Genomic DNA, 22,410 nt, shown 5'->3' with positions numbered 1-22,410 from the left:
TTCCGTTGGCGCTTGAAAGGTTAAGGTAGTCCCAACTTCAGTGAGCAACGCTTCTGAAGCAGTGCCGACGGATCCATAATGCAGTTCGGCAACGCCTGACGTCACCAATTCAAAGTGAATGAGAAGCGTTGACGCTGACGCCCCGCCCTGTGTGAATGGGGCATAATACTTAAATGGACCATCAAAATAAAGTGTTACCTAGAAAATGTTATTTGTACATTAATTACAAATAAATAAATACAATTGGGCAAAATGGCCTTAAAAGGAAAGTTCACCCAAAATAAAAAATGCACTTATTATTTACTTACATTTACGTGTTTACAAACCTCTATGTTGAACACAAAAGAGAATTTTGAAGAATGTTGGACACCTTTGGCATCCATAGTAGGAAATTCAAATATGATTTCCAACATTTTTCAAAATATATTCTTTTGTGTTCAACAGAAAAAAAGCTTTTTACTTTGTGACAAGTGAAGGGTTAATAAATGGTGACTCAAATTTTACTTTTGGGTGAACTGTCCCTTTAACCTGTTAGCCAGCACTTAATTTTGGGGATTTACCTCCTACCTAACTGTAAATAGTAACAGTTCCTCATTCCAGTAAGCTACAAACAAATTATATATCATTGGAAAGAAGACACTTTGAGCTTTACTGTGGTAAAAGGAGAAGTTACATGTTAATAAATATAAAAAGTTATACATTATGAAGTCATAAGGTTAAAAAAAATTGTATTAAGTTCAATATTTGTTTTTCATATAAAAACACAGGAAAACATTACTGTAATGTCCTAGAAAAAATGACTTGATGAAAACCAAGTATTTTATGAGTTTATATTTTAAATTTGATGACAATAGCATGCAAAATGACATTTCTGTAAAAAGTTTTCTGAGGCTATGTCGAAGTCCTTTTCTCCTTCCCCGTCAGAGGCACTTTCTCAAAAATGATCTTCCCAAAGCTAAAACATTTACAGTTGCTGAATGATTTCGTCTACATTCACTGTTTATGCATCATTGGAAAGAAGACACTCTGGGCTTTATTATCCATCATCCTGTGTTTATAATGCTCTAAATGAAAAAACGTTATGGATGCTTAAGTTATGGCACAAACATAATAAAGTAGAGGTAACTACTGCATACAGTGTTGCTAGATTGGGCGGTTTCGAATTTGATTGTGCGGGTAAAAATTGACAGGTGGGTAGTGAAAATTTGGGTGGTTTTGCAACGGCGGGCCCCTTATGATAGCCTTCAGATGTCTGGGCGGTTGTTTTTGGATTCTGGCAGGTTTTGGATAGTTTTGGGGCTGGAGTCAGTCAGCTACATCTGGCAACACTGGCTACATACCTAGTGAATCACATTGCATGTTTTAAATTTTGAACGTATCTTTAATGCATTTATGCCTACTGGTCTGTGCATACAACAATTAAGTGTCTCATTAGGTGAGTTATGATTGGTTAAACTGAGTTCGTATTTGATTGGCTAGGCCATGGACCGATACCAATCCATGGATCAATTGATACCGGGCTGCACAAGAAATCATGAATTATTTCAGTTTTATTTAATATCTGAGTATTTTTTATTTCGAAAAATCTTTTATTTTGAAAAATGTATTCTTTTCATTACATCTCGGTCACTTGAGCGCCCAAACTTAACCCACAAACAGCAAAATAAGTAAGAAACAGACGTCTTTGGAAAGTTTCTTCGCTAAGGGCAAAAGGCCCAGTGAAGGAACAACGAACTGCCAAGGAATAGATCCACAACCCATTTGTCAACAAGTCAGGTGAATCCAGCATGTCTGTAAAGGAAGATCAACTACTGGAGATTGCAAAAGACGGTGGCCTTTTAGGGTCCAGTTGCATATCCTTTCTTTTCTAGAGTTTGCGGAGGTTCATATACAGATGCACATAGAACTGACCGAATTTTAGCTTGTATGGAATATACACATTTCGGTAGACTAATTGTATCAGATAAACACAGACCACCCAAACACCCAAACAGTGCTTTGTCATTTCTGTCCATAAATAAAACTTGTATCAGAGTGACTGCAAAGTTTGTCTGCTTGACATCCTCTGAGAAAACAGTTGATGGTCGCCTAGCAGTCTACAAACCTGCAACCTTTTATTTTGTGCAATTTAATTTGGTTTCATGCATTTGAAATTGGCAACAAATTTTGTTTATGAATTATTATTGAGACTAATCTAGCTCCATACAACAGTACCAGATACCACGTTCTGCCATTGTTGTTTGTGCTTGCCTTTTATGGTTCACAAAACCCTCAAGTACTTTTTTTGAGATTTTAACAGGTTTGTGTGTGTTGAGCATCACTTAAGACAATGTTACTACCTGTAAGCTTTAATTGTGGAGAAAACAGGATAATTTTGACCTTTGGTCAGCTAATTTAATTTTCCGGGTTTAAAATTATTTTTGGGGCGGGATCAAAATCGGTGACGTAGCGTAAAACCGCAAGTGAAGTGATGACGCTTTGATTTCTCATTATTATGGATAGCTAATTTTCTTATCCTATGAGGAGACCCTGCTTCTTAATCATTCATGACTGCGCATGCTTTCCGAAAGCAAGGCAGACCTGCCAGTGCCAAGCTGTGTGACCCAATGTTGATGACTGGGTGAGACCGCGTCCACGGACCCACTGCACACAGTATTTAGCCATTCATGAAGGGTCGTATGTGTTTGTTTCCATGTTCCCCGGGTTTGTTGCATGTTTTTCCCGCGATCCTGTTAGGGCCAATACAGCAAAGTATGTGTGCAGCAAGCATTTTTGTCGGCAGAACAGTACGAGAATTGGAGAATGGCGGGCGTTGTCTTTTATCAGTGGAGTTCGTTTACATTTAGACACATCGCTTTGCTGCTGTGGTCACCTAAATCCTCCAGATTACCAGCAGGGCTTAAAGTTATAACAGACAGGGCAATAGAGCTGCTGCACTCAGTCTGCATTCAGACCCGGGAATAGAGGGAGAAGTCCTCATTTTAGTGTTTATATAAACACAATTATCTTTATAATGAAATAAATTGTGGTTGTGTGTATATGAAATAACGCATAACAAATGTAGCAGGGCATTAAATTACTGTTTATTTCTTTGCAAACTATAAAATCATGCATCATCTCATGGTTTTAGTCTCATTTTGTGAGGCGACTGACAACTTGTTTGTTCGCTCCCTGCTCCCCTGCTCTGCTGGCCACGCCCACTCCTGCCTCTAATTTGCAGAGCTCCACGCCCATTATGGTGCTTTTTTTTTATTCTGAGGTAGACTTGAATTGAAAGTGAGGGGTTTCATGGCGCTTTAATCTTCACCTACCTAAACACATATTATGCCTGTTTATAATGCCATCCTTCTCAAAGCCATTCATTTTTAAGTGTTTAGATTTTTAAGTGTTTTGCACCAAAATCTCAATTGTAACAAATTTGAAAGCGGTGCTAACCTGACACAATGCTTAAAGCAATGATCAATTAAATTATACAGTATGTCATTTTCTGATTTAAAAGTTCTTCTTATAATGTTTTTTTAAGATTTCCAGAAATGAAAATGGTTCGTCAGTTGACTGAAAATAAAATACCAGCCTGTATTTCATGTAATAATGTCTAATTACACGCATCTATGCCATGTAAACAGCAGATGCAGCTCTTTATGTCAATCTGCTCTGTTAATCACTCACAGATGAACACTATTCATAACCAAATTGTGCTATTACTTCATTTCATCATTGATATATACACAAAACAAAACAATAGCTCTTTAAACTGTTATATTTATAGCAGTAGAACCAAGTCTAAGTCTGAAGAGGTTTAATTTAAGTCAGTGACTTGGCTTTAAAAAAACTATACAATGAAGAGTCAGTGAATTAGAAGAAAAGTGTGAGTGTGTTTCCACCGCAAACTCACCACAAACCCGTGAACCTTTTAGTTACTGTCTCTTCTACTCTGACCTGAATCAATACATAAATTAATTAGCCTGGTGTTAAGTGAGATTAAATCAATTTACCTTTGAGCAAATGTTGGTTTTACCGTGTTTGTTTGGGAACGAAGGCTGACACATTGTTTAATCAATAACGTGCACTTCCCTAGACTTATTTTTTCTGGATTTAGAAAATACGTTATGCCACTTTGAAGAACCTGAGCAGCAATCTGACATGTTTGTCTGTATTTAAAAATATATTTTCAGGCAAAGTTTTTAATGGATTGATATTTGCTACAGATTTTTGGCCATTGTGGTTATGATTTATTTACAAATAATGATGCCTGACATTGATATAACATTTAGTTTATATGTAAATGTGGTTATTATGTATTTTAATTGTTTAGTAAATATAAAATGTAGTTAAAACGTAGCTCAACTGATTAAATCATGAAATAATTAAGGCATTTTCAAGAAATAAAATTGTCTACTGTTGAATGTCAAGTGGTTTATTCAGAAAGTAACAATTTATGACATATTTTCTTTGCTGAATACCTGAACAATAACAACTATAAATAAATACATTTTATTTAATTGATTGATTGATTGATTGATTGATTGATTGATTGATTGATTGATTGATTGATTGATTGATTGATTGATTGATTGATTGATTGGTTGGTTGGTTGGTTGGTTGGTTGGTTGGTTGGTTGGTTGGTTGGTTGGTTGGTTGGTTGGTTGGTTGGTTGGTTGGTTGGTTGGTTGGTTGGTTGATTTGTTAGCTGATTGGTTGTGGTTGGTTGGTTGGTTGGCTGGCTGATTGGTTGGTTGATTATTTGGTTGGTTGATTTGTTTGTTTATTGGTTGGTTAGTTAGTTGGTTGATTGATTAGTTGATTGATTGATTGAGTGGTCGGTTGTCTGGTTGGTTGGTTGGTTGGTTGGTTGGTTAATTGGTTAATTCATTCATTGGTTGGTTGGTTTATTAGTTGATCAATTGATTTGGTTTGCTTTGGTTTAGTTTGGTTTAGCTGGTTTGGTTTGTTTGATAGATGCATGAATGGATAAATGGGTTGATTAATTAATATTGATTGATTGATTGAGGTTTAGTTTAGTTTAGTTTAGTTTAGTTTAGTTTAGTTTAGTTTAGTTTAGTTTAGTTTAGTTTAGTTTAGTTTAGTTTAGTTTGACTGGTTTGTTGGTTGAGTGATTGATTGATTGGTTGATTGATTAATAATTTATTTTAAAATGATGCAAACAGCATTATGATTACCTGGTTTAATATTTAATTAAGCACATTTATTGTATATTTGTATATTTGCACGTTGTTGTTAAAAATGTCTTCATGTCACTCATTGCCACTGCTATATTTTGTTGCTTTTCTTATGTCCTCCTCTGGTAGCTGGTGGTCATGGCCTATGATGACGGTGAGCCGGTGAAGACGAACAGAACCACTGTGGAAATCACTGTTCTTCAGCCCTCCAGGATTCCCATCTTCACAGAGGAGGAATATAGGTGGGTGCTGCTGTCTGTGGAGAGCCAGAGAGTAGACATTTACTTATTTATGATATGTTCTCTTTGAGCTCACTGAGTCAGAATTAGATGAGCACATATTCCCCGCAGGCTGATTCGCAATCTCTGCATGAGTAATAAGCGTTATCTGTGAATGTGTGACTAGAAGTGTTGAGTCAAAACTGCTCTGCAGCGCTACAACACTGATGTTTCCAAAAGGCCACTACTCCAGTTTATCAGTGGGTTTCAGTGTGGATAAGAGTCTGGGCTTGCTTGTATGGAGCTTTTGGAGTTTGATGGTTGAGAGTTGTATTGTTTGTGACTTTGATTAATGAAGACTCAAAACACAGCACAATGAATTAACAATACATCAGATTTTCTTTTTTTACACTCAATGACCACATCATTTGGTGTATGTTTTGCCTGATTGGTTCTTCTTTTCCCTTCAGAACCATTTTAAAGGAGTAGTTCAACCAACAATAAGAATTACTCCATAATTTACTCACACTTAAGCAATCCTCCGTGTATATGAAAACTTTTGCTTCTGTCAGACAAACACAGTCGTAGTTTCAGTTTTTCTTGGCTCTTCCATCCTGTATAATGGGGTTGGATAGTGGACTTTATTTTGAGGCTTTCAAAAATGCATTTTGAAAACACAGGCTGCATCCAAACTCATCTACTACTCAGTAGGCACTACATTTAAATTTAGTACTCGACTAGAAATGTATGTTTTATGTACAGACCCCCTAGCTTTTCACAACTTGTTTTGCGATTTTTTGCGATAAAATGACTGATTTTGTGTTGGTAATTCCCAGAAATTCGCTAAAAATCTATCTATCTATCTATCTATCTATCTATCTATCTATCTATCTATCTATCTATCTATCTATCTATATATATATATATATATATATATATATATATATATATATATATTTGCATTGGCTTCACATGTAAATCACTCGCGCTTCATTCGCTTCTGCACAGGCTGCAACACAACCCCCCCGCCATCCTTCCATGTAATGTAATGATTGTTAGGGCACAGGTGAGATGTCATTTTTCAAGAGACAGTCAAATATGTCACGTGTGTTGCGTTTGCGACGTCTGTAAATCATGTAAAACAATAAATTGCAAACTAATTTGAATATAATTTGATTGTGTGGTTTGGAATTGGATGATTTATGAATTTATTTAAATAGTTTGCGATTATTTTACGTTTAAGAATTTTGCAGGATTGCAAAAAATTGCTACTTTTTGTTGATTTTGATACTGTTTTAGGTTATTTTATAGTATAGAAGTATGCCATTTTGGACACAGAGATTCTCTTTCATCTCTCTCTCATTATAACCAACACTTGCACAAGTTTTGCACATTTGCACCTGACACTTTCTTACAATCATTCAACATCTCATAAAAAAAAGAATAATAAAATAAAAAAATGCATTTATTAAGTGTGCTTCACACAGGTGAATGGGGTTGACAGCTACCTGTAGAAGCACATTTCTTTTTAAAAACAAGCAAACAAAAAACTAACTCCAGCACTATAACATTTGCCTTTCTCATTGTGTATTGCCTCTTCTTGTTGAATCACTGAATGCCTCTTTAATTGCAATCTGCTTTAGTGTCAGCTAAATGAATAAATGTAAATGTCGGCTACACGTCCATGTTGAATTTCCAATTCCAGCACATCTATTGGATTTATATCTGGTGACTGTAGAGGCCATTTGAGTTGTGAACTCACTGTCATATCCAAGTAACCACATTGAGATGATTTGAGCTTGTTGACATAGTGGATTATCCTGCTGGAAGTAGCCATTACAAGATGGGTTCACTGTGGACATAAAGGAATGGACATGGTCAGCAATATTACTCAGGTAGGCTGTCACGTTTAAATTATGCTGAATTGGTATTAAGGGGCCTAAAGTGTGCCAAGAAAATATTGCACACATCAGCAGCCTGAACCATTGATACGATGCACGGTGGATCCAGGCTCTTTTTAGTCCAAATTCTGGCTTGTTGGGGGAGAAAACAAGACTTGTCAAATCAGGCAACTTTTTTTTTTTTTTTTTTGCAGTGTACAGTAGTACTTTTCATGTCTAAATGCATTGAGTTGCTCTTTTTTATAATTGGTTGATTAGATGTTTTATTAATGAGCTTTTAATTAAACATTTTATATGCACTCACCGGCCACTTTATTAGGTACACCTGTCCAATTGCTCGTTAACGCAAATTTCTAATCAGCCAATCACATGGCAGCAACTCAAAGCATTTAGGCATGTAGACATGATCAAGATGATCTGCTGCAGTTCAAACTGAACATCAGAATGGGGAAGAAAGGAGATTTAAGTCTGAGTATTTCAGAAACTGCTGATCTGCTGGGATTTTTATGCACAACCATTCCTAGGGATTACAGAGAATGGTGATTAATGGTGTGGGGATTACTTTCTTGGTACACTTTGGGCCCATTAGTACCAATTGTGCATCGTGTCAATGCCACAGCCTACCTGAGTATTGTTGCTGACTGTTACAAACCCCTGATGTTAGTCTAGGGTTGTGGGGTTTGACATTTATTTAATTAAAATATATTTATATAAACAGTGAATGAGTGGAAAGACAACCAAAGTAATGCCAAAATATGTGTGCTTTTATTTACAATCCCAAAGTGAACAACAACAATGAATTAATCAAAAATAAAGAAAAAGTAAGTAAGGCAAAAATGTACTATTTACAATATGTACAACACTGAAACAAATAAAGACGGGAAAAACAAGAGAGCTGGCAGAAGGGACGCGGGCAGCGCTAAAGAAATGAAAAGAACAAAACCCAAACTAAATCTAACTTCCCAGAAGTATCTAGCTAACTAACTATGTGAAAAACAGTATAATTAACACATGAAGATCTTCCGAGTCCTAACTATCTAAAAAGTACAACGAGTGGCGCTCGCCCCTAACCTAGTGTACTAGACAGCAGAGTAGTCCTATGTGTTGCAATAATGTATGTCACGTGACCTTCTTACCTGTCCGCTTCGTCCAAGCCTCGTAAACAACGATAAACTAAGAACAATGTACGAATAACGGACGGATAACGTGCACACAGAACGGGCAACAAAAAAATACACAGTTAGACGGGTTATTTCAAAACGCACGCGGTAAATACAAACAAGCGACAAAACAGCGAAAGAGAAAAATGCAAGCAAGAAAAGGCGAGTGGTCTGGCGCGCGCTTTTAACATGGGTGGTCTTTTCTTATTGGATGTGACGTAAGAGTGACGTAACCGGGGAGGAATGACTGACAGCTGAATGGATCAATGAACGGAACCTGAGAATACATGAGAGCAGATACGGGAGAACAGAGAGAGAGAGAGGGAAAAAAACACAGAGAAACAGAGCACAAACAACACAAATACATAACACTGACCATGTCCATCCCTTTATGATCATAGTGTACTCATCTTCTGATGTTGACTTCCAGCAGGATAATGGGCCATGTCATAAAGCACGAATCATCTCAGACTGGTTTCTTGAACATGACAATGAGTTTACTGTACTCAAATGGCCTCCACAGTCACCAGATTACAATGCAATAGAGCACCTTTGGGATGTGGTGGTTCACATCATGGATGTGCAGCCGACAAATCCACAGCAACTGCATGATGCAATTATGTCAATATGGATCAAAATCTCTGAGGAATTTTCCAGTATCTTGTTGAATCTATGCCATGAAGGAATAAGACTGTACTGAAGGCAAAAAGGGGTCCAACCCAGTACAGGGAAGGTGTACCTAATAAAATGGCTGGCGAGTGTAATTCGTTCATCCAATAGGTTCCCCATAATAGTGCATAAAAATGAACACATAATTGTATTCATAAATTAATATCAAACTTTTCAGCTTGGGATGTGCAATGTACCCTACATGGACAATGACATGTTCTGTCAGACTGTTTTCACTGTAAGCAAAACATGCAAAGCAAAAAGTTTCATTTACATCTATATTTTTTATTTTTATTCCTTGTCTCTCATGCTTGTATTCTTATTGTCTTCTTTCTTTCATGCTCGCCACATTTTCATTGTAAAAGTATCCAGGAGAAAGAAAGTGTTGTTCTTCTGGTCAGAGAGAATATTTGATTTTATTTTGTGCTTCTACTCTCCTTCGTGCAGAAAATTCAGGGAAAAAGCTTTTGATTCTAAGAATAGCATAGTCAAAACAAAAAAAAAACAGTCCTTTTCTAGGTTTTGGTGAGCTGTAAAGTTTTATAGCACACGTGTGTCATTTTCAAGGTGGCGTAATACATACATTGTCTTCTGAAAGCATTTAAACCCTTAAAATGTGGCCTTTTATGCAGTATGTTGTATAGTAAGTGTGGCACCAGCTTCGATTTCAGCATTGAGTTGTCTTGTTTGCTCTAGCAGACAGACCTCCGAGACCTCATCTTGTTCTGTCAGACTGAGTGTGGACTGTCTGTCATTATTGATGGTGTTCAAAATGAAGCCTTGACAGGAAATGGTCACTAGTACAAGTATAGACAAGTACAGTCAGGAGTTTTTCTCTGAAACATTGTGCTTAAACATGAATGTGTCTTCAACATGAGCATGTTTTTTTGTAGGTATGGTGGCAATGAAAATAATGGATGTTACTTTTTTTTCTGGAGGTTATTATCCTGCTAAGAGTGGCACTGCTGTTCAAACGGCTGAGGCTTTATTTAGAAGAACAACGGTTTTCAGTATTAATAATAGGGGTGTGAACCTACTGCGGTCTCACAGTTCTGTTACAATTATCATGCCATCAGTTCGGTTCAATTTGTTATTTGGTTGCTTCACAGTGCATTGATGATTCTTTCTATACACAATTAAATTTTTTTCTTCACAACACAAGCAAAAAGAAATATTAAAATCTGTAAATAAATTTTTATTTATATATTCATTTTAATACAATTTTGTTTTTTAATACAAGCAGTCAGATATATGAACTGTACCTTTAATTGTACCTGCTCTTATTGAACGTTTTTACAAAACTTAAATACAAGCACAGAACACAATATAAGCATTTATAGCAAATACTGTAAATATTATTCCGTTTGCTTTTTGAGCGCTGTCAATCGAGTTCTTACACTCCTTTGATTGGTCATTGTGTTCACCCGCTCAACAGAAAGAGCTGCGATTGGCTCTAAAATGCAAGTGGTGCTCGCTGCAGAGCCATTTGAGGAGAGGTGAGCTCCAGAGAGGGGGAGCTTAAGCTTGAGCTCCACCTTTTTTGCACTTCTTCTACGAGTGATGTCACTGGGGGTAGGGTTAGGGGTGGGGTTGGTGTACGCATTAAAACAGCTTACATGAGGAGGAGCGACAGCTCATGCTCCCCCTCTCTGGAGCTCACCTCTCCTCAAATGGCTCTGCAGCGAGCACCCTCTCCTAAAATGGTCAGCGCTGTTTGCTGATGAGTGATGTGGGAAGAACAGCCACAGTTACAGTTTATGGACTCTATTTTAATGATCTAGATGCAAAGTCTAAAGCGCATTGGCACAAAAGCATTAAGGGCGTATCTGAATCCACTTATGCTATTTTAAGGGTGATGTGTTTAGAACATAACGTGCATTTAACCAATCAGAGTCTCATCTCCCCATCGTTCCCTTTAAGAGTCGGTTGACTGTGCCATGGTGCTATTTACATGACGGACTTTGTAAATGAAAAAACGAAACGCTTCACTAGTGAGAAAACAGTTAGACAGACCATCTGCAGCATAAGGATAACTTACTTTACCTTTACTCTTTACTCCTTTACTTTCATGGATGAGGAAAAAACTAAACTTGTTTTTATTAAAACTGCATATAAAAATTGCATATAATAAATAATACTGCTAATAATAATAATAAAATTATACAAATGCAAATTGTCATGATTAAACTGAGAAAAAAGCCCCCCGACATGAAGAAGGCATGGAGGTAGTGTTTTTAATATCTATGTATAAATAATACTTTTTGGAACATTTTAATCCTTTGTTTTTTTTTCATATGTAAAGATATTTGTGTATTGCTGTTCATCCTCTGTGTATTAAGCGTTTGAACCTGCATAGGCACTTAACTAATGCGTTTTGCGCTGGACCTTAAACCTGTTTAACTTGGTCTATGGCGCAGTCTATTTCAGTTTCTCAGAATAGCGTAGCTGTATAATGAACCATGATACTCATCCCCTTTTTGATGCAGTCCAAGCGTGTGCAAGCTCTTTTATTACAAGATTAATTTAACCCTGGTGTTACAGAGCAAGATACAGGAAGTCTTTTTTACCAACAGTGATTAGATTGTATAACCAAAATCATACCAGATTAATTGTGCTAAACTGAATTAGATATTAGATATGGACAAGTGTTTACTCGTTGTTTTTTGGAACTAAGGTGTACAGAATGAAATACATTTTATTATTGTTTATATATATATATATATATATATATATATATATATATATATATATATATATATATATGTATGTATGTGTGTGTGTGTGTGTAACTTATCTATTTTTAGTATGAAGAGCTCTGCTGTGACATGTTTATTTCCCTTTGGGGATTAATAAAATCAAACATCACATTAATAGCAACGCACCAACATTGCATCGTAACTGTAACCTTGGGGGAGTAACACCAACAACTGAGGTAAGATCCAATATGCAGGCTTATTCACAGTCAGGCAAGCGGTGGTCAACACAGGTGCAAATAGGTGTGTGAGGACAATCCAGAATCACAGTCAAATACAGGCAAGAGATCAGAAAAGCAGACAGCAGGCAAAGACAAAGAGGCTAACAAGGCTAACGGTCGGTACACAAGATAACTAGACTGGAAAACGCGTTGTAATGCTACTGTGACAGATAACAAGACTCGGCAAACTGAAGGGGTGAATGTGAGGCTTAAATAGTGTGTGTTAATCAGTCTCTGACAAGCCTCAGGTGGTGTGAATGTAATCAGTCTAGATAAGGAAGTATGTGTGAGTGTGACCGGAGTGCATGTATGAATATGTAGTCCAGAAATGGCAGATTTGTAGTCCATGGTTATTGTAGGTGCAAACCAGCGATCTTATGGGAAATGATCGCTGGTAATCGTGACAGTAACACAGCTCTATTTTAGACCAGCACAACCATAAGTCCACAAAGTGGCGCAAAATGTTTTGCTATTTAAACAACTTGGTGCAAAATATGAAAATTACAGTTGCGCTAGTCTGAAAATAGCAACAAATTGGGGCAAACACCTTATTTCGACAGGTGTAAGAAAGGGTCTTATATTCGCATAATATGCTGTTACCACAGGCAATCCATAATAAACGCAGTGGAGAAAAATCACACTACAGACACTCTCTTGTCTGGATCCACATGTATTGCTTTAACAGCCGAGGAGAAAGAAAAAGTTACCTTACAAACACAAGCGGGGCAGTTTAGTTCCTAGACAACATTTAATTGGTCAGAAGACCCAGTCAGAAGCAGTAAACATTTATTTATTTACAATATAAACACAGTTGAAGGCAAAATGATTCACCCTCTTGTGATTTTCTTTTTACAATATTTCACAAAAGATTTTTAACAGAGCAAGGGAATTTTCACAGTATTTTCTAGAATATTTCTTCTTCTGGAGAAAGTCTTATTTGTATTATTTCACCTAGAATAAAAGCAGTTTTAATTGTTTTTAAATAATTTTTGGGTCAATATTACGAGCTCTCTTAAGCAATATTTTTTCAATTGTCTACAGAACAAACTATTATGCTTAGAAATGTGTTGAAACAAAATGTCCATTAAACAGAAATTGAGGGGGAAAATACAGAGGGGCTAATAATTCTGACTTCAACTGTATATAAAAAGAAATCTCAAAAAATGATTAACTCTCATTGGTTGGAAATGAGAATCTGTAAGTTTTGAATGCTTGTATTTTCTACTGTGAATTTTGTCATCGTTCTGAAGCACACTAGTTTGGATGTGTGCCTTAAAATAAGTACATTTATATATTACCACCATCCAAAAAATTATTTCAGGGAACTTTAAGTGTAAAGGTTTGCGAATGGTATAGTTTAGACAGTTATCTTACAGTATGCGACAGTGTGCACAAACTTCATATTCATACTGTGCTGGTTTGTCTTAAGGACATGATCTTTCTGAAGCATCGCCTTCATCTTTGAGTCCTACTGATGTTCATATAGCAGCAGTTTCCATAGCGATTGTGAATAAAAAAAAAAGTCAGTCTATTTTAGGTAGGAGAGATTCATCGGACATTCATGGGTATGATTGATATATCACAGCTGGTTCCTGAAATGAGCTAAACTCCTGTGCTCCAGAGGCTCATTAGCATTGCTGCATATACAGCCAAAAGACTTCAGCAGTTCATTTATCCGTGTATATTAACAATACATGAGCATGCATATCAATCTATAGGTTTCACTGTGTGAATTAAGTTTTTTTAATTGCAAAATAACAAGTACAGTGTGTTTTGGTTGCAAAGAAAGTACAGAGTAGTGGATGTACAACCCTGTGACTGTAACGACTTTTACACTGTTGTAGAAATGTTTATTTAAAATGACCAATGTACATTTGAGCTAGTCATTAAATAATATTTAAAATACTGAAGCTGCATAATGTTGTTTTCCACATTGAAAATAATTATAATGTTACTTAAGCAGTAATTCAGCAAATCAGAATGATGTCTAAAGTATCATGTGACATTGACTGGAGTAAGGATGCTGAAATGTTTTGAAAGAGAAAAAAAAACTCTGAAATTGCATAAAAATGTAGCTCATTTTGTTTGTGTGTGTGTGAGACCTTTGCATACTTACCTTTATTACCTTACCTGAAAAAATAAAATAAACACCACAGCTTGCAGAACTACACAGAGTAAACAACAACATAGTAAATATATTTATGCACGCACACTGTAATTTGCCGTTATACTCCATTTAACTCATAATTCCATGTAGTTTTTTTTTCTCTTTTTTTTTTTTTTGCAGGTTTACCTATCGGTGCGAGTATATAGTTGCTGTAGTTGTTGTTGTAGTTGTTGTTCTTGTTGTTTTTAATTGTTGCAAATAACTTTCCCTGTATAACAAATACCCTGCCAACCATTTTCCAATCATTCTTTGATTAACGAATTGACTAAAACAAATAATTAAGAAAATAATAATTTATTTATTATTTATTTATTTAATTAGTTAGTTAGTTAGTTAGTTAGTTAGTGCCGCATTCCTGTAAAATCATTCTTTAAATGATGAATTAACAAAACAAATAATTTATTCGTTGTTATTTATATGTTCGTTTATATTTTTTTGACAATTTTAACATATAACATAAAACATAGAATTTGTGTGTGTGTGTGTGTATGTGTGTGTGTGTGTGTGTGTGTGTGTGTGTGTATATAACTAACTAACTAACTATATATACTATATATATATATATATATATATATATATATATATATATATATATGTATATATATATATATATATATATATATGTATATAACTAACTATGTTATATATATATATGTATGTATGTATGTATGTATGTATGTATGTATGTATGTATGTATGTATGTATATGTGTATGTATGCATGTATGTATGTATGTATGTATGTATGTATGTATGTATGTATGTATATGTAATCTGGTAGTTTGCGCTGCTTTGGCTTTTTATTTGGGATTAGTTATTGTGATCTCCTGATTACAACAGAGAAATACTGGGAAATCTCTGTAGACTGATGGTATTTCATGCTGTTCTGCCTTAGAATCTCAAAATGTGAGCAAAATCACCTGTTTTGTCATCACTTTAGACATTACGCTAGAGAATCATTTGAATACTAGCTCTAAAGTGACGTTGGGGAAGTAGGCTACTGCTGTGACGTCAGCTGCAGATGTAATTTACACTGAAGAAAGTAGTTCCTCATTTAAAAGGGTTTTTAGACTCTCCGTGTTTGATTTTCTTTTTAATAAACACAACTATGCCGTCAAACTGTTGTATAAACACAATATCACACTCGTGCAATATAGCTGTATATCATCACTGGAAGGGGCACTAAGGCACGCCTCCCACCAGTGCCGATATACTGCCACATTGCACTGCTACTCGTGTGATATTGCTCACATATTTATATATATATATATATATATATATATATATATATATATATATATATATATATATATATATATATATATATATATATATATATATATATATATATATATATATATATATATATATATATATATATATATATAACCATATATAATATTCATTAATTTATTCATTATCTTTTTGGCAAAGTCTCTTCATTAATCTGGCATCTCCACAGCGGAATGAACCGCCAAATTATCCAGCATATGTTTTCCGCAGAGAATGCCCTTCAAGTTGCAACCCATAACTGGGAAACATCCATACACACACATACACTACAGATTTGTGGGGGAAACCGGAGCACTCAGAGGAAACCCACACAAACACCAACTCCACACAGAAAAGGCAACTGACCCAGCCAAAGCTCAACCCTGCGACCTTCTTGTTGTCAGGCGAACATGCTACCCACTGCACCACCATTTTTTTTTTTTTGTTGTTTTTTTTTTTTTTAAGTTTAATAAAAGCACATTTTGGTCCGAGCACAGAGTTTTAATCTCTTGGACTATTTTGTCAGAATGAAACTTTTGGTGTCATATTCTATTCCAAAATGGAGGTTTTGTAACAAATGTGACCACTGAGAAGATAATAAAGCTGTACGCTGTCTTTTTCCACCAGTGGGATTTGAGTTTTTCAGCCCGTTCAGCTGTAATGTTATGCGGTGTGAAGTCCGTTTCTGAAAGCGCGTGTGTGCTCGTGTGTGTGTGTTGACTGATGCAGAAAGCACACTTCACAAGAGAAGGTTTCTCCATAGACCTCATTAGAGGCTCAGACAGAAAACTCTGGAGATCTGATTAAACAGCGCTGGATTAAAACGGGTTAAATAAAGACTTATGAAACTTGCATTCACTGTTTTTTAACAATGAGCAAAAAAGGCTGTCATTTCAGATGCCCGTAGCGCTGTCATGTATTGTTTATTAAATCCAGTCCTGTTTAGCGGTAGACACATTTTATTTTAACTAAACATATTCAAATACATGTTTTTATATTCAGCTCATGGTGTGGAATAGGAGATGTCCTGCAGTAGGAATATTTTGGCTTTTAAAATTGTACATTTTTAAAAGATTTATATCTTTTATTATGCAGGCTAGTGTTTTTCTCTTCTTCTTTGCCAATATATTTAATTTTTAGTGTATAGGAGAATATAAATTAAATTATATTATATATTTAATTATAATTACATTTTAATATAAATAAAGTTGTATGTGAACATATCATTTGAGCGATTTTAAGAGTCTGAAAGGAAATAATAATAGCAAATAAAATGGCAATTTATTTTAAGGGTCAGAGAAAAGGTGGAACATTTAATGAAACTAAATAGTTCTAATTAAAAACAACTGTTAAATAAAGTGTCTATGTTTTTCCGTTACTTCTTACTAAGTTATAAGTAAGTTTTCTTTTTGAATACATACTACTACTTTGTAATGATAATAATTTACATTGTTCACCCTTTAACTGACCTTTAAAATCACTAAATTGGCAAATAGTTGGTATATTAAAAAAAGGTTTACATTTTTAAATAATTTTAAACATTATATTTAAACATTTTCTAAATTTGTATAGTTTTTTTTTGTATTTTTATGTTAACAAATAAAGTATGTTCGAGTTTATCTTTTATACAACAACCCTAACTCAGCCAAACTAATTACTAAATAAATGTGTATTTGTTTAGTTTTTAGTTTAGTTTAGTTTAGTTTAGTTTAGTTTAGTTTAGTTTAGTTTAGTTTTGTTTTGTTTTGTTTTGTTTTTTTTTTTGTTTTGTTTTTTTGTTTTTTTTTGTTTTGTTTTTGTTTTTGTTTTTGTTTTTTGTGTTTTGTTTTGCTTTGCTTTGTTTTGTTTTGTTTCGTTTTGCTTAATTTTGCTTAGTTTCGTTTCGCTTCTTTTTGTTTTGTTTTGTTTTATCTTGTCTTGCATTTACTTTTCTTTACTTTTAAATTTACTTTACCTTTACTTTTACATTTACATTTACTTTTACTTTACTTTACTTTTCTTTTATATTTACTTTACTTTACTTTACTTTACTTTACTTTACTTTACTTTACTTTACTTTACTTTACTTTTACATTTACATTTACTTTACATTTACTTTACATTTACTTTACTTTACTTTTACATTTACTTTACTTTACTTTAGATGTATATTTATATTACATTTACATTTAATTTACCTTTGCTTTACTTTACTTTACTTTAACGATGCGGTGGCGTGGCAGGTAGAGCTGTCGCCTCACAGCAAGAAGGTTTGCACCTCGGCGGGGTCAGTTGCTGTTTCTGTGTGGAGTTTGCATGTTCTCCCTGCATTTGCGTGGGTTTCCTCCGGGTCCTCCAGTTTCCCCCACCGTCCAAAGACATTGGATAGGCTCAATTGTCTGTAGTGTATGAGTGTAAATGAGTGTGTATGAATGTTTCCCAGAGATGGGTTGCAGCTGGAAGGGCATCCGCTGCATAAAGCATGTGCTGGATAAGTTGGCGGTTTATTCCACTGTGGCGACCCCGGATTAATAAAGGGACTAAGCCGAAAAGAAAATGAATGAATGAATGAATAACTTTAACTTTACTTTATCTGTACTTTTACTTTTACTTTACCTTAAGCTTTACTTTACCTTAAACTTTACCTATACTTTTATTGTACCTTAACTTTAATGTTTACTTTAAGTTTTACTTCAATTTACTTTACTTTAAAACATTTACTTTTGCTTTACTTTATCTTTACTTTTACTGTACTTTACTTTTATTTAATCTATCTATCTATCTATCTATCTATCTATCTATCTATCTATCTATCTATCTATCTATCTATCTATCTATCTATCTATCTATCTATCTATCTATCTATCTATCTATCTATCTATCTATCTATCTATCTTTCTGTCTGTCTGTCTGTCTGTCTGTCTGTCTGTCTGTCTGTCTGTCTGTCTGTCTGTCTGTCTGTCTGTCTGTCTTTCTGTCTGTCTGTCTGTCTGTCCGCTCGTCCGTCTGTTTGTAATATAAAGTACATCACATAAAGTATGTTTTTAGGTTATGGCTTTGAGTTTTTTTCTACAGTAATCCTGATTGTAATTGGGCCAACCAACCTACCAAAGTTTGAGTAAACAAATAAATATGTTTTATACATAAATAAATACATTTCTAATTTACTCATTATTTTTTTTATTTGTGTATTTTTTTATTTATTAATTTATAGATCTGTCAGAAATATGCATGGCAACACAATACAACATGATAAATATTTTGGGAGTGAATCTCTACATTGCTGTAAGACTGAAAGAGTTATGTTCTGTCTGATCTAGTGTGTTATTATATTTCCCAAATAAGATCCCTGTAGCACTTCATACATTCTCCAGGTTTAATAACTAACAAGTCAAGGTTTGTTTACCAGTGAGAGTGTGTTTCTGCTGTTGTGTTGTCACATCTCGTCTTCATCATCGTGTGTTTTGCCCTCGGCTTCTGTCACATTGACACCTGCGTTTTTTCTTCTTCTTTTTTTAAAACTACATCATTCTTACAAAACCTGCCAACATGTCTGGGTCATATTTCACCCAAATTTCATACCAAAAACATGGTTTATTAGTCTATATATTGTGCATAATTAACTGTCGTGTACTTGATAATTAATCTCGATCCTGCCATGTCTCATAAATTAAACAAAATTGACGATGAGTCATCAATAGTTCTGAAAATCATATAATAGTGTAAAATGCTTTTAATTGTCAACATGTCAGTGTTTAATGTGCATATTATGCTTCATTTTCTTTAGTTTTGTGCTGAAAATTGACCTGGGCATGTTTTTTTGTGAGATTCATCAGACTGAATTATTCATAAAGTATGTGTGTTATGTGTATTTGCATGTCTGTGGGTGTGTGAGAAAAGACTGAGAATGAGAACAAAGAATATTTCAACTCTTCACAGTGTCAAAGAATCAAAAGTCTGTGTGTTTGTTATTTTCTTTTGTTCTTTTGCTGAAATTAATGCAATTGTTTTGTCATTAACTGTAGAGAGTATGGTGTGTCTCTACTGTACTGTGTATTTTTATGTTTATTTAATATCGACTGTTTTCAATAATACTTTAAAATAATTTTATTTTATTTTATTTTATTATTTTTTATTTTTATTTATTTTTATTTATTTTTTATTTTATTTTATTGATCAGTTTTAGTTTATAGTTCATATTGTGATTTTGAAATGTAGGCGTTATCATATGGACAAGTCTAAATGGAGGACTTGTTACAAAAGAGCCGACCCTGCAACCGTACGGGACTAAGGCCAAAAAACAAGTAGATTGTGATTTTGAATTGTATTAGTTTAACATCTCTTACTGCTGATTTTTACATTATCTGCCAATTTCTTTCATTATTATTATTATTATTATTATTATTATTATTGTTGTTGTTGTTGTTGTTGTTGTTGTTTTCCTCATTATATTTTTTATTATTTTTACTTAGTTTTTATCAGACTAAATTAGTGTTTGTTTAGTGTTGTTGTTTTCCGATGCTGGTGCTTACTACTGTACAGAATCAGTATTTTTAAATTGTTATTCTTTAGTTATTTTTAGAGCGATCTATAGTATTTTACTTTGTTGTTTTATATTTTCTGTTTTATAATTTTAGTGTTTAAAAGTTTATGTCATTAGCTAACTTTTACCTAAAACTCATTTACTATTTTTAAAAATGTTTTCTCTATTAGTCTTGATGTCAAAAGTGTGGTAAGTGACAACATACAGTATTTATTTTTATTTTATTTAAAAAAATGTATTGGATTGTTAGAAATATTTACTTTATTTGAATATATTTTTGCTTAGTTTACTTTTCATTTGTTTTATGGCTCTGATGTTTCTTATTTTCTTCTTTTTTCTGGTGATTGCCATGAACCAAATTTACTTTTGTTTAAATTAATATGTTTTGATTGTTCCTGTTTTTGTATGTGTGGTTTGTGTTTTGTTTTTGTTCTGTGTGTTTGTTTTGTTTTGTTTTCTTTAATTTTTTGTTTTGTTTTGTTTCTCTTATTTTTTGTTTTGTTTCTTTGATGTTTTGTTTGTTTTGTTATGTTTCTCTGATTTTTTGTTTTGTTCTGTTTCTCTTATTTTTTGTTTTGTTTTTCTGATGTTTTGTTTATCTGATTTCTTGTTTGTTATGTTTTTTTCTGTTTTTTGTTTAGTTTGTATTGTTTTGTTTCTCATTTTTTTCCTTTTGTTTTGTTTTGTTTCTTAGATTTTTTGTTTATTTTATTTAGTTTTGTTCCATTTTGTTTCTCTTTGTTTTTTTTGTTTCTCAGATTTTTGTTTGTTTTGTTGTTTTTTGTTTGTTTGTTTGTTTGTTTGTTTTTTGTTTTGTTTTGTTTCTCAGATTTTCGGGGGTTTTTTTGTTTTGTTTCTCAGATTTTTTTATTTTGTTTCTCAGACTTTTTGTTTGTTTTGTTGTTTTATTTTGTTTTTTAGATTTTTTGTTTGTTTTGTTTTGTTTTTCTGATTTTTTGCTTGTTTTGTTTTTCTGATTTTTTGTTTGATTTGTTGTTTTCTTTCTCAGATTTTTTTTGTTTGTTTTGTTTTGCTTCCCAGATTTTTGTTTGTTTTGTTGTTTTGTTTCTCTGATTTTTTGTTTTGTTTCTCAGATTTTTTATTTTGTTTCATTGATTTTTTTATTTGTTTTGTTTCTCTAATTTTTGTTTGTTTTGTTGTTTTGTTTCTCAGATTTTTTTGTTTTTTTTAGTTTCTCTGATTTTTTATTTGTTTTGTTGTTTTGTTTCTCTGATTTTTTGTTTGTTTTGTTTTGCTTCCCCGATTTTTGTTAGTTTTATTGTTTTGTTTCTCTGATTTTTTGTTATGTTTCTCTGATTTTTTGTTTTGTTTCATTGATTTTATGTTTGTTTTGTTTCTCTGATTTTTTATTTTGTTTCTGATTTTTTCTCTGATTTTTTTGTTTGTTTATTTTTTGTTTGTTTGTTTGTTTCTCAGATTTTTTTGTTTTTTGGTTTGTTTCTCTGATTTTTTTCTTTGGTTATTTTTTGTTTTGTTTTGTGCCTCTGTTTCATAGCTGCATTGATGTTGGTGATTTTTTTGTCTCATTTGATATCACCTGGCCTAGTGCCGCGTAGAATGAGCCGCTTGAAGACTAAGTATTATTATATAGCACACACAGCTCTCTATAATACTAGATTCAGACAATCCAGTCTCCTCTTTCTGCTCTGCGTGTCAGAGTTTGATCTTACCGTCGGGTTTATTTTGCAGTAATGACCATCCGTTTGTACACCATCCCTTACATAATTAACACAGTTCAGGAGTTGAACAATTTATGACAGCAGACATGAAACAGCACAGCATGTCTAAAAGTTTAAATTGGCTTTCCTCAGGGTAGATGAAACAACATTACACACTTATCCTGTCCCAGTCATTAAAACACTGACATGTTGTGTCAGATCACAGCAGACCTTGAGTTTCAATTGGCGAAAACTCTCAAAAGCAATGGATTATTGATGGATTGCATGCGCGATGGTCTTTCGGGCTCAAATTGAAGAATGCAGAAATGATGAGAGCTGGGTCTTCATTTTCAGTGTCATTGATTGCTGATGATGAGTTAACACTGGTTTAATTAACTGTTAATGAGTTCTGATGAACTGTTTATACATGCATTGATTATATCATAAGTCCTTTTATTGTTGGTAGGTGTTTTATTGCTGGTGGGTTAATTGGATCCCATATAAAGCATTGAGAATTTGTGCAATTTATCAATCTTTATTTATTTAAATGTTTGCTTTACTTTAATTTATTTTAATTTATTTGTTTAGTTTAGAGGCAAGGCAGTGGCGCAGTAGTTAGTGCTGTCGCCTCACAGCAAGAAAGTTGCTGAGTCGCTGGTTCGAACCTCG

At 33.8% G+C, this 22,410-nt stretch overlaps 1 protein-coding gene across 5 annotated transcripts in view; it reads left to right on the top strand.

Annotated features, from left to right (window-relative positions):
- pcdh15a (protocadherin-related 15a) overlaps positions 1-22,410 on the top strand; it is a 406,352-nt gene that overhangs the window by 296,818 nt on the left and 87,124 nt on the right. For all 5 annotated transcript variants that reach the window (XR_015504985.1, XR_015504984.1, XM_087277644.1 and 2 more), the window contains 1 exon segment: positions 5,310-5,422. Coding sequence is in view for 3 of the 5 variants with exons in the window: in XM_087277644.1 (XP_087133770.1) it covers positions 5,310-5,422 (113 nt within the window). In the remaining 2 variants the exon portion in view is untranslated.

The sequence above is a fragment of the Danio rerio genome, chromosome 13 (genome assembly GCF_052040795.2).
Source record: "Danio rerio strain M-AB ecotype USA chromosome 13, GRCz13ab, whole genome shotgun sequence".
In the NCBI taxonomy this organism is placed as follows: domain Eukaryota; kingdom Metazoa; phylum Chordata; class Actinopteri; order Cypriniformes; family Danionidae; genus Danio; species Danio rerio.
Note: the sequence above shows the minus strand (reverse complement) of the source record. Positions and strands in the feature narration are given on the sequence as shown.